At 43.6% G+C, this 16,636-nt stretch overlaps 1 protein-coding gene across 1 annotated transcript in view; it reads right to left on the bottom strand.

Annotated features, from left to right (window-relative positions):
• The window catches only part of LOC134608800 (uncharacterized), a 125,833-nt gene that overhangs the window by 73,664 nt on the left and 35,533 nt on the right, over positions 1–16,636 (bottom strand). Inside the window, exon 2 of the mRNA XM_063451908.1 lies at positions 6,601–6,640. Within this exon, the coding sequence (XP_063307978.1) occupies positions 6,601–6,640 (40 nt within the window). The remainder of the gene's footprint in view (positions 1–6,600; positions 6,641–16,636) is intronic.

The raw sequence follows: 16,636 nt of genomic DNA, 5'->3' as shown, positions 1-16,636 counted from the left end.
TTAGCGTGCTTGCATGAATTAAAATTATATAAAGGTTTTGGGGGGCGGAGCCATCGCCTGAGCGAGAAGGTCGCAGCTTACCGCAGCTCCGACGGCTGACCCGATAATACGGCTGACACGGAGGCTAGATCTGCAACGGGGTCCAGAGAAAACATCCCCCTGCATACCCAGGACCACGGGGAAAAAAAAAGAAAAAAAGCACAGAGCGGAACCGAGCTCCGGATCCAGAGATCTAGGCGCTTTTATGCACCCGACTCAGCGATACGAGACTGCCAAGATGGCGCCGGCTGAAGCCTTTACCTCGCAGTCCTCAGACGACGACAGCCTACCGGACACCGTGCCTGCACAGTCTGAGGTACGACCTAAGCCCCAGCGGCCACCAGATATCGGCGACCTGGCACCATCAACGAAAGCCGATATAAAGGCTATAATGATAGAAATCAGGGCGATGTTCGACGCCGATATGGCACTTGTTAGAGGAGAGGTAAACACGCTTACAGGCCGCGTGGCCTCAGCAGAGGAGACACTCAAAAGCACTAGGGTGGCGCAAACGGCCACAGACGCAACTTTGGGATCCCTACAGAAACAGTGCACTGCACTGGCAGCCCAGCTAGCAGGCATGGAAGATAAAGCAAAAGTGTGCAATGTGCGTATTAGAGGGGTACCTAAAACTATTAATAATGTGGAATTGCCTCACTACTGCAGAAGGCTGATAGCCACTTTGTTACTACCGAAACAGGCTAAACAGGTTGGAATTGACTCTTGCTTTCGACTCCCTAAGACGCCACAGGATGTCCCAAGGAATGTACTACTTAAAATGGTTTGGGACTCTGACAGAGGGGCCCTTATGGGAGCAGCACGGGGTTCCCCCACAATTACTTTTGAAGGAGCAAGCCTGACACTGTACAGGGACCTGTTGAGACACACTCTCACGTGGCGCAGAAACTTCAGCCACATTACGCAACACCTACAAGAGAACTCTATTGCTTACAAATGGGGTCCCCACAGACTGATGGTGGAACATGATAGAAAGACACACCTCTTATCGAGCGCTTCAGAGGCACCAACTTTCTTCCAATCGACAGGCATCCCAACGCCAGCGGTGAACACAGGTGCCTGTTGAAGGCCTCTTAGGCCCATTATTTACACCAATTTTGTATGCATGTATGCATGACTTCTCGTTACAGTGACAGTTACTCCAACGTTAATAATCACTTTAGCTAGACACTCACAGTTCAGATTAGGAGATACCACCTCCACCATGGCTCCGTAAGCTGACTGCCTAAGACATGACCTACGTAAAACACCCCCCTCCCCCACCCTTACGCAGACAGAGCAGGGTCTCAACCAACTAGTTTATACCTCCACACCACGAGGTAGGCGACCCACCTAGGAAACTCGGACCGGCCAAAGGGCCCACACAAGGGCACGGGCATCCACAGGCCATATCGTTTAAACTCCCCCAACCTCCTAACATAATTACCCTAGGCAAAGCAGGATACCCTAAACCGTTCAGCAGGGCACACTGAGCTTAATACCCAAGCCCTCCCAGACATATTACTGTACTTCTTCCATGCAGATAAGAGGAGGATTAGCCTGACTAACAAAACAAAAACGGGTAGACAAAGCACCTGTGCGACTTTATAACATACAATGATGATCTAGTATGTAATATGTTACATGATATCTCTTTAAGCACATGCTGTAATTGATTTTCTTGACTTGCAAACCCACAAAAATAAAGAATTAAAAAAAAAATTATATAAAGGTTTTGAAAAGATTTAGCAAGTTTTCAATGGCTGCTCCTTGTTGCATTCAGATGTTAAAGTAAACAAAACATTGTAGTTATTTCTGGAGGTAGCATGGGCAGTTAGGTTTTCGCATATTTGTAACAAAAGATGGGTTTTGTACAGTGCTGTAAGAGATACCTACAAAATCTGACCCTGTTAGAATTTCTGCCAATGGTGTAAGTAGTTTTAATCTTGGATTATAGCTCCAAAACAAAAGTATATTATTCCACTGAGATAATGGTACAGGTTTTCAGTTTATTGAATTCAAAAGGTTTTTTGTGGGGGCGGGGCCTGACCACTGAGCAGGTTAGACACGAGTCTCAGCAGCTCCTGCATTTTATGGCAAATTTAGACAAATATTTGCAGACCCGGGGCATTAACCAACTGATCCTGGCCACCAAGTGTAAGGGAATATCGTGATGCCTATGAGGATACAATTTTTGCTGATAATTGTGGAAAAAACACCCTCTCATGAGGCACGAGGACTTGTGTGAACTGGGCGGGAGAGGCGGCCGATCTCCCAGTCCGAAGCCGCATACCAATAACCTACATCTAACAAATGCCCAGTTATCCCCCCCCCCCCCTTTCCTTGGGACGTCGGGGGTCATTGCGGTCCACCCCTGGGAGGCAATCCTAACCTGTAGGGAGCATGGGAGAAAGCAAAGCAAACAAACCTGCAACTCAGTGGGGCTCCTATCATGGTGAATGCCATACATCTCCCTAGCTTTACTGACACGAACTATGGAGTCTTGAACAAGCTGGACGCGCTATTTGCTGACTTCTGGCGCAAGCTGGAGGGTAGGATGCGTATACTTACCTCACCACAACCAAACAGCAACCTACCCAGGATGCCACCCCCAAACCGGAGGAGAGCTCCGAAGGCTCTACTTGCTAAACGAGGCTCATCAAGGCGGCAAACAAAGAGGCGCAGGCCTCCCTAGCACAGGAGGCAGAGGCTTCATGTGAGAATCCAGCAGGGACGTCAAGCACTATGGAGAAACCAGACAAGCTCACACACCCCATCTGATCGTTCTTGGGTCCAGTGGACTGAAAAACCTCACTACACTCCAGTTCCCGACTCCACAAGCAGACCAGCTACCGGATCCACAGGCTCACTATGTTGCCGTAATGTAAAGCACCTCTGGCAGCATCGGCAGAGTAAGCTCCAAGACTGAGCAAGGGGGAACCTAACCCCCACCAGTGTCTCCTGCACACAGCAATCACAGAGAGCAATGCAAGTTAATTTTAATTGTCTCCTAGCTTATCCAATGCTATTTTGTTTGTCCTTATCTAGTTTAGTTTATGACCCTGTTGAAGCCTCCTGGGGACTTTTACTTAATTCTTGTTTACGTCACTTTAGTGACCCAGCCTGTCTTTTACTACTCAAGTCTAAACAAATATATAGTCCATTTGTAAGCAAAGTTTACTCTGCTCAGCCACCTATCTGACTTGTTTGTCTCGTCATTGAAAATATAAAATGTGCAGGCTTGACAATTACCACTGCAGCCTTGTTGTATTACTGCTCAATTCATTTTTTTTTTTTTTAAATTCTTTATTTTATTTGCGCATGGAATGACAGCAAGCGTGCAGCGCCACGACAGCTGCTGCAAGCGGATTCATATACATTTCAAATCGTGACAGGTTAAACAGCGCAGTTTTTGTTTTTTATGAAGATAACAAACTATATAAGACAGACTAGAGCTATTAAAACTATTAACACTATTAAAACATATAGTGACATTCAAGCTAGGTCTTATGAGATTGTCTTGGCACATTTGGTGTTGTCAACAGTTTAAAACAATATATATGCAATGACAAACATGAAATTGGTCAAGTGTTACTAGTTATGTGAACAGGCTAGATCATTTTCTAGAGTAACATGCAAGCTGGGGTTAAGGTATATCGCTTCAAGAATATAGGGACATAGTTGATCTAACTGTGCTAGCAATAAAACATTTAAAAAAAAAAAAAAATTATTAAAAAAAAGAAATCAGGCAGTAGTCGCTGAACAGCTGGTGCATTGCAAAACATAAGTTAGGGTACTGTTAGAGATTAGTCGCTTATTGTGTTTAACTGTGTTTGGTCTATCTGTGCTAACGATAGAAAGACTATATTGTCAATATATTGTTACAAGTGATCGAATGCAGGTGGGCTTCAGGTGTTGAGTGTTAAGTTGCATCTTGCTGTGAGATGTGGGATCAGTGCAGGAGGCAGGCATTTAACCCCATGGCAGCGTGATGGCTGTTATGCCTGCCGGGTGCCCATAGCAGTTCAGCCAATACCTATCGGGTGTTGGGTACAGTCCAGGTGCGTGTAACAGTTCAGGTCTCCAATTCCGCGGGTCAAGAGCTGTGGGTGGTCTCCACCGTTGCTTCCCAGACTCCTGTGATTGCCTCCGGTGACGGGTGGATTCCGTCGGCGGCGTGTCAGCGTTCCTGCTCCCCTAGCTGTTGTGCGGATCAGTGACTCTGATGTGGAGGCAAAGTCCTTCTGGAGGCTGGTTACGGCTGAGTAGCGCCATAGGCGGGTGATGCGCCGATATGCCCTCCTTGCGACTTCTGCCGACGGCCGTGTATAAGTCCGTCGGGTGTGTTTCCTTTTTAATTTGTGTAGTAGCGTGCTGTGGGGAGGTGATCTCCGAACCCGGCGGTGCTCGGGCTGATGATGTCGGGTAAGCGATGTGCGGCTTTGAGGCCTGGGCTGAGCCCTCTTTGCCCCCTGCTGTCGCACTCTGGTTGGTGGCTTGGCTGTGCGTTTTAGTGCCGGGCCATGTGCAGGTAAGTTGGTGGGCATTTGGGCGGCCTGTATTGTTGTTCGGGGCTGTGTCGTTAAGGCCTGCCATCTCGTCCAGAAACGGTCGAAGGCCGCTGCTATGTTGTCCGTGTTAGTCAGCCGCAGTTGTTGAGTCTGGGCGGGTTGTAGCCCTAGGGCCTGGTCGGCATCCGCCATCTTGGCCTCCGGCTGTGGGTTGGTAGCTATAACGGAGGCTTGTTGGATCCCGTGGCCCTGTAGGGATTGGACCGGGATGACCCCCGCCGGTCCATAGGGGGGGGAATGCGGGCTCCCGGTCGCCGAGGTAGTTGGTTGTGGCGGCAGGAGAGCGGCCGTCTCTCCCGCACTCGCCATGTGAGTAGGCCCCGGACGCCAGATCTGTGAGTGCTGCCAGTAATGGCGCTTGTGGGGTATCATTTTGTTCCGCTTTATGTCCCCGGTCTATTGCTGGCCTTCGTGGCCCGATTAGTCGCTTTTAAATCCGTGGATTTATAGTTTTAATGTAGCTTAATGCAGGAGCTCTGGGGTCACACGTCTTCACTGCTCTGCGGCCAGGCCCCGCCCCCCTGCTCAATTCATTTTGATCACATTTCTATACAAACCTGTATGTCAAATGCACACAAAAAGTAAACTGGGCATGCTTGGGGGTCACCTTGAGATAAATGGTAATTTTCCATCAATTGACAGAGTTGGGGGTAATATGGACGCTGCTTTCATACCTGACTAATGTTCGAATAATGCTACCTAAGGATGTTATCTTGGGACACTTCGTGCAGGTAGCATATTTTTTATAGTACAAGTAGCATGTTTTATGTGGTTTGGTAAAAGATAACCATGAAAGCTTTTATAATTAAACAATTGTTGAGGGGTTATTTTGTAGGTAAAAGGAGTTTTGTGAATGTTATATTTTTTTTGGTTCCCCTTCATGCATTATTTCCTTCAATGGTTTCATCTTGTTCAGGAGTTGGCCCCATGATTGCTATAGTTGCTAAGTTCTTAGGAAGGATATGGTGGTTAATGGTTTTAAATAAAAGGCGGTCAGGTAAGTTATGACTGGCTATTTGGTGGCTAATAAAGTTAAACGTTTTGAAAGGTTTTGAACCATACGTTATATGATTATGGTTATAAGCCCCTTGGAGCTTTGAATAAACACCACGGCCAAGCCCATTGAAAAGTAATTAAACGTTGTCTGTGGTTATTGTGTGGTCTCATTTTATTTATACAAATATTGCCTACTATACATATATCAGTATAGATCTAAAAGCTACAAAAAAAAAGGTGCATGTACAGCTGTGTGACTAAATTAAATTTTTGACGTATTTTTTTTAATTTTATTTTTTACAAGAACAGCTGTCCCAGACTGCCGGAAGACTAGCATGTGCAATCATCATCAATTTCAAATATAACTGCCATAGGACTAGTGTAGTATTTAGTAACTAGCTCTGGCAGTTTTGGTATTTTTTATTTTTTAACAATGTCTTGTTTTTATTGAGAATGTTTAGTTTTAACAGAAAGAAAAAAACATACAATATAATAACCTGCAAAGTACAGTGCAAGAGTATGATACATCTTTACATAAACCATAGTTTTGGTATTCTGATGAAAAATAATACAAACGCTAAAGCGGCACTAATGTAAAAAAATATATCTGACATCTTCAATATAAGCAAAAGGGCTTTAACGGTTACATAGTTCAGAATTTATTGATACATATATTCCTACAGTTTGAAATTAGTTATGGTTTCAAGTCCAAATTCCCTGTAATACTGAGCCACAAAACCACTTGTGTCTCTTTCCAAACAAATATGAACACCACTGAAATGTTAAGGGGATAAGATGCAAATTAAGATTATACCACATTCGAGGTGTAATTAATGCAAGAATTATATAAAAATGTTCACAAGTAATTTATTATCTTTTGACATCACTGATCAAATTAATCGAGTATTTCTCTCTTAATTCTTTATAGGTGTCCAAGCCTACAAACACACACACAAAAAATGTAAAACTGTAAAATGCTGCATTTCCAAGAACAAACCTTTTGTTTTTCGCCCATCAGTAATTGTAACATATTCAACCTAAAACAAAATAAATAAATATCAGGATATTGAAAACATTCTGTGATTTTGCTTGAAAATTATTTTATTTTTCAATTTTTTTTCTTTATTACATTTTTGCATTTAAATAACAAACAATCTACCACTCAGACATTAGGAACAGGTAATCCATATATAAATTCAATAATCGATTCCCTTTCTAATTTATCAACTATGTCTTAAATATATCCTGTAAAAAGATACCGTTCCTATAACACAGAAAAAAATAAAAGATAAAAAAGGACAAAACTTGCATGACCAAGAATAAAAGACCCATTCAAAAAGTCTTAAAAATACTAATTTATACATTACTCATATCTGGATATGTTCTAAGCCAGGGATTCCATATCTTTTTGTATGAGCCATATCTTTAAAAAGCCGAAAAATAACCTTTTTTCATCATGCACTGAAAATGCATTTGATTCACACTGCTGTCAGAGAAATTTCTTGTTTTTCCTTCAACAATCTTGAAATAACCAATTTCATAGCCATAAATAAGAGAATAGTCAGGAATTTTCCATTTTTAAAAAAAACATTTTCCAGATTTATGTGTAAAATAACTTTTTCTGGAGGTGCCTTAATTTTCAACTTTAAAATATCTGAGATTAATTGTAAAATCTTAATCCATATTTTATTAACCAAACTACAGGACAACCAGATATGGAGGACAGTTCCTTCACTTATTCCACACCTCCAGCATAAAACTGATTTGTAACAAACTTTCCCCCCCATGTTTTTATATATATATATATCTATTCCAAGATCTTTGGAACAAACAGTATGAGATATTGCCTTCTCTTCTTTTCCGATAATTTAAAAAAAACTTGGACTTTTTAACCCCTTAAGGACCGGACTGTTTTTGCGATGTTGTACATTTGCGACCAGGCATCTTTTTACACTTTTGTGGTGTTTGTGTTTAGCTGTAATTTTCCGCTCTCTCATTTACTGTTCCCATACAAATTATATATTGTTTTTTTTCAGGACAAAAGGGGCTTTCTTTACATACCATTATTTATATCTCAAGTAATTACATTATTAATCTCAAGTAATTACATTTTTTAAAAATGAAAAAAATTACATGTTTTTTGACTTTTATGTGAAAAATCTTTTACTCATCTAGAAAAGCGAATGAAAAAAACTGCTATATAGATTCAAAATTTTGTCCTGAGTTTAGAAATACCCAGTGTTTACATGCTTTTTGCAATTTTTTTGCATGTTATAGGGCTCTAAGTACAAGTAGGATATTGCGGTTTCAAAACATACATATTTAAAATGTATCAATAGTGACATTGTAACACTATTATCTGTCATAAATCGCTGAATAACACCCCACATGTACATATTTTTTTTAAAGTAGACAACCCAGGGTATTCAATATGGGGTATGTCCAGACTTTTTTAGTAGCCACTTAGTCACAAACACTGGCCAAAGTTAGCGTTCATATTTGTTTGTGTGTGAAAAAAGTAAAAAAACTAAATTGAACGCTAATTTTGGCCAGTGTTTGTGACTAAGTGGTTACTAAAAAAGACTGGACATACCCCATTTGCAATACCTTGGGTTGTCTTCTTTTGCAAATGGTATGCCATCATGGGGGTAATACTCATTCCTGGGCTACCATACGCTCTCAAAGGAAACGTAACCAACCTGGCCATTTTCAATGTAAAAATATTTGACCCATATATTTGACCCTGTAACTTTCAAAAACGCTATAAAACCTGTACATGGGGGGTACTGTTATACTCAGGAGACTTTGCTGAACACAAATATTAGTGTTTCAAAACTGGAAAATGTATCACAACAATTATATCATCAGTAAAAGTGCTGTTTGTGTGTGAAAAATGCAAAAAAAGTCACTTTCACTGACAATATCATCGCTGTGATATGTTTTACTGTTTTGAATCACTAATATTTGTGTTCAGCGAAGTCTCCCGAGTAAAACAGTAGCCCCCATGTACAGGTTTTAGGGTAAAATACAGTGATAGCAAATTAAATTCTCTGGACTTTCGGCCTGGGTTGGCAGGCAGGTCCCTTAAATTGCAATCAATAAAATAACTTAATTATGTAAAAATATTACATAAATACGCACGTAGAATTTAAATATATATGCATATTTATATATTTAAAGTCTACGTGTATATTTATATAATTATTTATGTAATTTTGTATATGGACATATGAATAGTTCGTATTCTTTTTATTCATTTATATATACATAGATATATATATACAATTTCATTCTAAGTGTATTTTGATATAAATATATATATATTAATATCAAAATAAAGTTAGAATAAAATTTCGTATAGATATATAATTTTGTTTTAAATTTGTATTATTTTTACATGTTTAATTTAAATTACTTATTATTTGTATTTATAATAATATATATACACAATATATATAGTTATTATATATATATATATACACACACACGTGTGTAATTTAATTATAAGTGTATTTTTATATTAATATATGTACATATTAATATAAAAATACACTTAGTATGACATTATATATACATATGATATATAGACATATATTATATAGGTATAATATATGTCTATATATCATATATATATACACATATATCATTTTTTTTTTTATTAACTTTAACTTTAATTTTTTTTCTGATTTTACACTGGCAGGGAGACTGCCTGTCAGCACAGACAGTCCCCCTGCAGGCAGAGACTAGGACACCTATTGTGACCCTGTGGTCGCCCTGTTGAGCGATCACATGGCCACAGGGGTCCTAATCTGCCATGGGGAGACTGTCTGGGCTGCAGGCAGTCTCCCCACAACGGTAGCACCGCCGATCGCCGCCGGGGGAACGACGGCGATCGGGTAAGTAAATCTTAAAGTTAGGACGGTTCAGGACCGTCAGCGGTCGGCAATGGAAAAATGCCGATGACGGTCCTGAACCGTCCTGCGTCCTTAAGGGGTTAAAGAATATTTTTATTAGAATATGTAATAAGAATATCCTCTAATGGGGGGGCGGAGCCTGAACTCGGAGCTGAGCGGACGTGTGCTGCATGAGCTCCCGACCGATGGACCGGCTTTTTGGGGAAAAAACCCAGATACCACACAGCGACTGATGCCACACTGGGCTACATCAACTGGGCATACGGCGACAAAACGGCAGATACCTTTCCCAAAGGCCTACGGTACCGTAGACCGCGGCAGCAAGTTTAGGCCTGCAGACGGCTGGGAGGGGGAAGTGCGGCCGACTTCCATGCCGACTGGTACGTCCAGCAGACCCACTCTACTCCTACCCCCCCCCCCCCCCCCCTGGACTGGTGGGGGTCATCCCGGTCCCCGCTGGCCGGCACCCCGGAGTCTCTCTGGAAACAGAGTTATTGCACGCGGAGGAGCCGCACCCAAGATGGCGGCTCAGCGGCAAACCACAGCAATGGACACAAGCATTAAGCCAGGCACAGGGCCCCTGGAGGTTTTTGATCAGCAGTGTAAAAGCATCTGGACGATACTTTGCAACCAGGGCCTGACCCGCAGACGAGCGGTGACAGTATTGGCACCCTGGATCCGTCCGGAAACCCGGCGCCGCTACTATGGGCCCCTACCGCGAATCCCCAAAACGACCACCCAGCAAGGCAGGCGACAGCGACCGACAAAGCAGGCAGGGGAGCCGCATGGCACTAATGCCGACACTCGCGCCCACGATCACAGGAGCTGGAGCGTCAGGCTGGCCCAACCAACGTGTACCTCTCATGACGCCAGAACCTGGGACCAGCATGGTGCACCCCCACACTCTACAGCCCCAGCGACAAACAGTGGCCTAGCTTGGAGGTCCAGCCCGGGGTCTAGTGGCAGAGCTGAATTCCGATCGAGGGACACCCTTAAAGAAACACAACTGGAAGCCCTGCAGGAGAGCTGGGAGAAACATAGCCTCAACAAACCAGGAACCGGCCGAAGCAACGCAAGCAAGCCATGGGGCGACAACGGAGATGGACTGAAGCATACACGTGCTAGTAACCCCCCTTCCCTGGGCATTGGCTGAACTTTCTAACACTTGGACTGCATCTGAGCTGCAGGTCTGCTAGACCCAACAGCTTATATATGCTCCCTACTGTCACTATGCTAGCCAATTATTTAGATCTATGTTTTAGTTCAACCTTGTGATCATCTCTGCAATTACCATGTATGCTGTGATCTCTGCATAAGTCCTCTAAATGTGACCAGATAATAAGCCTGACATTTAACTACGCAGTAAATCTATGTCTGGTTTTTTTTTTTTTTCTTGCTCTTATTCATGTATATACTATGATAACCGCAGTTGGCATTAGCTTGGGGAAAGCTCATAAGCGATAGACATGTCTAATTGATATAACTACGATCACGCATATTCTGCCGGTTACCTATATATTGAAATTGTATGTTTCCTAGCTACATAGTGTATTAGCAGGTTACTTCGCATTGAATAGCTACCTAGCCTTACCCGGTGAATCACATGATTGTATGTACACTGTATTTGCATGGAAAGCATGGCTCCAAGTATAGCTCTAGTACTACTGGGGTTACTCAAAATAACTGTTATATTCTTGATTTTTTTCGTTAAACGACTTAATGCTCACTTAACCTACTACAACTTGCCAATGTTAAGCGACTTAACCTGCATATTTGTCAGGGTACCTGAAGTCTCTATCTCGGAGGAGGTTAGACTTCCCAACGACCGTCCTCTCAGGGGGGCTGATTCACCCAATCCTCACAGCTCTCATAGTCGTTCTCACGCCGGCCACGATAGCCCCGCTTCCTTTTATGACGCGGCGCTCAGGAGCCGACGTCATGACGGCAATCACATCCCGACCTGTCAATCTAGTTCTGAACAACGAATCAGGGCTCGGCAAGGGCGGAGTCATCAATTAAAGAACCAAGGTATAAAAGAGGGATGTGTGTAATGGTTCATTGCCCTGTCGTGGTTCTAGCTTGTCTGGTCCCTCAGTGCTCTTATTTCTATTGTCTATTTGGTTTTGACTCGGCTTGTACTTTCGTTCCTGTTTATCTCTCGTGTCCTTTGACCTCGGCTCGTCTCTCGCTTACCTGTTCTCTCGTTCCCTCGACCTCGGCTTGTCTCTGACCATTCTTTGCTTTCTCCTTACGTTAGTCCGGCCATTCTAAGGTCCGGTATACGTACCTATCTCCTGTTTGTATTCTGCGTGTTGGATCCCTGTCCCGATCCTGACATTACGACAGGGCCATGGATCCTGCAGGTACAAACGCTCAGATTGGTTCTCCTGACTCGAGGTTTGAAGCCATGGACCATAGAATGGACCAAATGGCTCTAGCGCTGCAAGCATTGCTATCCCATCCGAGTAATCAAGCAGAGGAGATGCGTACACCACCCATCTCTCTTGCTAACACAGGCCTAGAGGTAGCCACAGTGGGAGCCTCTTCCCGTGTTACTTCCCCTTTACGGTATGGCGGTTCTCCGGATACCTGTCGAGGTTTCCTAAACCAGATAGGGATTCATTTTGAATTACAACCCCGCGCCTACCCTACAGACAGGGCGAAGGTTGGATTCATAATCTCGCTACTCATTGACAAAGCTCTTAGATGGGCTAACCCTCTGTGGGAAAATGATAATCCAGTAGTCTATAATTATAATGCATTTATTACTACTTTTAGGAGGACTTTTGATCCTCCAGGGAGAAAGGCCAGTGCAGCTAGATTACTATTACGTCTTAGACAGCATAGTCTAACCCTTGTGGATTATGCGTTAGAGTTCAGATTCTTGGCGGCAGAGGTCAAATGGAATGAACAAGCCTATATGGACATATTTCTGAACGGATTATCAGATACGATCTTAGACGAGGTTGCTACAAGAGATCTTCCTGGAAATTTGGAAGAATTAATTTAATTTATCTCTCGTATAGATGAACGCATGAGACAGAGGCAGAACACTCGTGATAGTAGTTATAGACCTTCCTTAAGACTAGCCCCCGCATTTCAGAATTCTGAATCTACTACTCTAGCTCTCCCAGAACCTATGCAGATTGGTAACACTCGCCTCTCAGAAAATGAAAGACAATATAGGAGAAGGGAGGGTCTGTGTATGTATTGTGGAGTAGGAGGTCACCTACGCCTAAATTGCCCTAACCGTCCGGGAAACGCTCGCACCTAAGTTTCTCAAGAGGACAGGCCTTGGGTGTTTCTATTTTGTCCTCTACATGATTATAAGGATCATAGGCTACTGTTACATGTTTCTTTAACTTGGGAAAATGGAGTACTTAAAGCTATGGCATTAATAGATTCCGGAGCAGCTGAAAGCTTTATTGATCAAGCCTTTGTCAAGAACCACTCTATCCCATCTCAGCTAAGGGAGACACCCTTGGCCGTTGAGGCCATAGATGGGAGACCATTATCAGATCCTGTTATTTCTCGTGAAACCATACCAGTTAAGTTAACCATTGGTATTTTACACGAGGAGGATATTTCTCTCATGCTTATCTCATCTCCTTCAGTTCCTATAGTCTTGGGGTACCCCTGGCTTAAAAAGCATAACCTTATTATTGATTGGGAACAAGGTGAGATAGTCTCTTGGGGTCAGGGTTGCCAGAAAGGTTGTGTACAGAAAATCTCACCGGTTTGCGTAGTGGACACACCTAGTAACTCTGACCAGCCCACAGATTTACAGATACCCTCTCAGTACCTGGATTTAAAGGCAGTCTTTGATAAAAGGAAGGCTGATACTTTACCCCCACACAGGTCCTTTGACTGTACGATTAGACTCCTACCTGGTACTATGCCTCCGAGGGGTAATGAATATCCTCTATCCACTAAGGAGAACTTAGTCTTAGAGGAATACATTCAGGAGAATCTAGACAAAGGGTTTATTAGGAGATCCTCTTCTCCAGGCCGGTTTCTTTTTTGTAGATAAGAAAGACGGCACACTACGGCCTTGCATTGATTATCGGGGCTTGAACAAGATAACGATCAGAAATGCTTATCCGATCCCCCTGATTACTGAGCTATTTGATCGCCTGAAAGGCTCCAAGATTTTTACCAAGTTAGATCTGAGGGGAGCTTATAACTTGGTGAGAATTCAGCAGGGTGATGAATGGAAAACGGCTTTCAATACCCGGTATGGCCACTATGAGTATACGGTAATGCCCTTCGGGCTTTGCAATGCTCCTGCTGTAATCCAGGACTTAATTAATGAGGTTCTTAGGGAATTTCAACATGAATGTGTTATAGTTTATTTGGATGATATACTAATACACTCTAGAGAGCCTGAGATTCACCACAAACAAGTCAGAAGGGTATTGCATAAGCTCCTACAACATGGTTTGTACTGCAAATTGGAGAAGTGTAGCTTTGACCAATCTCAGATAAACTTTCTTGGTTACGTTATTTCTGGAGAGGGGTTTAAGATGGACCCGGTTAAACTCCAATCTATTTTAGATTGGCCATTGCCCAGGGGACTCAAGGCCATTCAGAGGTTTATCGGATTCTCAAATTACTATAGGCGCTTCATTAAGGGGTACTCGTCTATTATTGCTCCTATTACCAACATGACTAGACAGGGTGCTGATACTAAGACCTGGTCTCCGGAGGCGCTTGTTGCTTTCAGTACTCTCAAGGAACAGTTTGCCTCAGCACCGATATTCGTTCATCCTGACACATCTTTGCCATTTTTACTCGAGGTAGACGCCTCAGAGACAGGTGTAGGCGCTATTCTGTCCCAAAGGCTAGCTTTGAATAAACCACTGCATCCATGTGGTTTTTTTCCAGGAAATTGTCTGGGCCTGAGAGCCAATATGCTATTGGTGACGGGTAACTATTAGCGGTCATTATGGCTTTAAAGGAGTGGAGACATTTGTTGGAAGGGACTTTACAACCGGTTACTATTTTGACGGATCACAAGAATTTGTCATATATAGGGGAAGCCAAACGCTTGTCCGCCAGGCAGGCTCGTTGGTCTTGGTTCCTTACTCATTTCAACTACGTGCTCACTTATAGACCTGGTTCTAAGAATTCTAAGGCTGATGCATTGTCCCGCCAACATGAACCTTCTACTACGTCTGATATGGTTTTTTCTTCTATAGTTCCCAAGTGTAATATTATTGCCAGCACTAGCATCAAGATTCACTCTCCGTTGCTGGATGAGATCAAGAAGTTATAGCATCTGGCACCCGGACTTATTCCTGGGGATCGGTACTTCGTTCCTCCTAAACTCCAACTGGAACTTATGCAGTGTTTTCATAACAGTACATTTGCCGGACACCCTGGCATACGCAAGTCATGTTCTCTGATTTCTAAAGATTTCTGGTGGCCTTCGTTACGTAAGGATGTAAAGGACTTCGTCGGGGCATGTGATGTCTGTATGAGGACTAAACAACCTCATACGCTTCCATGTGGGCTTTTGCACCCCCTAGAAATTCCTGAGAAACCATGGTCTTGTCTGGCTATGGACTTCATTGTTGATTTGCCTGTTTCTAAGAAACATACTGTTATCCTCACAATAATTGACAGGTTTACCAAAATGGCTCATTTTGTACCTCTGCCTAAATTGCCCTCTTCTCCCGAATTGGCTGAGATTTTCGCGAGGGAGATTTTTCGTTTACATGGTATTCCTTCTGAAATTGTCCCAATTTGGTCCCAATTTGTTTCCCGGTTTTGGAGGTCCTTCTGTTCTCAACTTGGCATCAAATTTAATTTTTCCTCTGCCTATCATCCCCAGTCCAACGGAGCTGCCGAACGCACCAAACAAAAGGTTGAACAGTTTTTGCGTTGTTTTGTTTCTGAACACCAGGACGATTGGGACGGTCTGATTCCTTGGGCGGAGTTTGCGCACAACAACCTTGTTTGCGATTCTACTCGTTCTAGCCCCTTTTTCATGAATTATGGCTTCCATCCTTCCGTTCTTCCGTCGGCGAATTCTTCTTCATAATTCCATGGTGTCCAAACGACACGCTGACAAACGCAGACGGGTGGCTCCAGTGTTCTCCCCGGGTGATAGGGTATGGCTGAGTACCAGAAACATCCGCTTGAAGGTTCCTTCCATGAAATTTGCTCCTCGTTACATAGGTCCTTACAGGGTTCTGTCTCGTATAAACCCGGTTGCGTATCGTCTGGCTCTTCCGCCTGCCCTGCGCATCCCGAACTCCTTTCATGTTTCCTTATTGAAACCTTTGGTGTGTAACAGATTTTCCTCCACTGTGTCGTCCCCTAGTTCTGTCCAGGTTGAGGGCCAGGAGGAGTATGAGATCAAGACCATCCTCGATTCTCGAATTTCTCGGGGGAGGATGCAATATCTTGTTGACTGGAAAGGTTATGGTCCTGAGGAAAGGTCTTGGGTGGTCCAGGAAGATGTGCATGCCCCTCGCCTCCTCAGGGCTTTTCATGCTCGTTTTCCGTCTCGCCCCGGTTCCTTCCGCCCGGTGGGCGTTTCTGAGAGGGGGGGTACTGTCAGGGTACCTGAAGTCTCTACCTCTGAGACGGCCGTCCTCTCAGGGGGGCTGATTCACCCAATCCTCACAGCTCTCATAGTCGTTCTCATGCCGGCCGCGATAGCCCCGCTTCCTTTTATGACGCGGCGCTCAGGAGCCGACGTCATGACGGCAATCACATCCCGACCTGTCAATCTAGTTCTGAACAACGAATCAGGGCTCGGCAAGGGCGGAGTCATCAATTAAAGAACCAAGGTATAAAAGAGGGATGTGTGTAATGGTTCATTGCCCTGTCGTGGTTCTAGCTTGTCTGGTCCCTCAGTGCTCTTATTTCTATTGTCTATTTGGTTTTGACTCGGCTTGTACTTTCGTTCCTGTTTATCTCTCGTGTCCTTTGACCTCGGCTCGTCTCTCGCTTACCTGTTCTCTCGTTCCCTCGACCTCGGCTTGTCTCTGACCATTCTTTGCTTTCTCCTTACGTTAGTCCGGCCATTCTAAGGTCCGGTATACGTACCTATCTCCTGTTTGTATTCTGCGTGTTGGATCCCTGTCCCGATCCTGACAATATTACCCTGAC

Source organism: Pelobates fuscus, chromosome 4 (assembly GCF_036172605.1).
Source record: "Pelobates fuscus isolate aPelFus1 chromosome 4, aPelFus1.pri, whole genome shotgun sequence".
In the NCBI taxonomy this organism is placed as follows: domain Eukaryota; kingdom Metazoa; phylum Chordata; class Amphibia; order Anura; family Pelobatidae; genus Pelobates; species Pelobates fuscus.
Note: the sequence above shows the minus strand (reverse complement) of the source record. Positions and strands in the feature narration are given on the sequence as shown.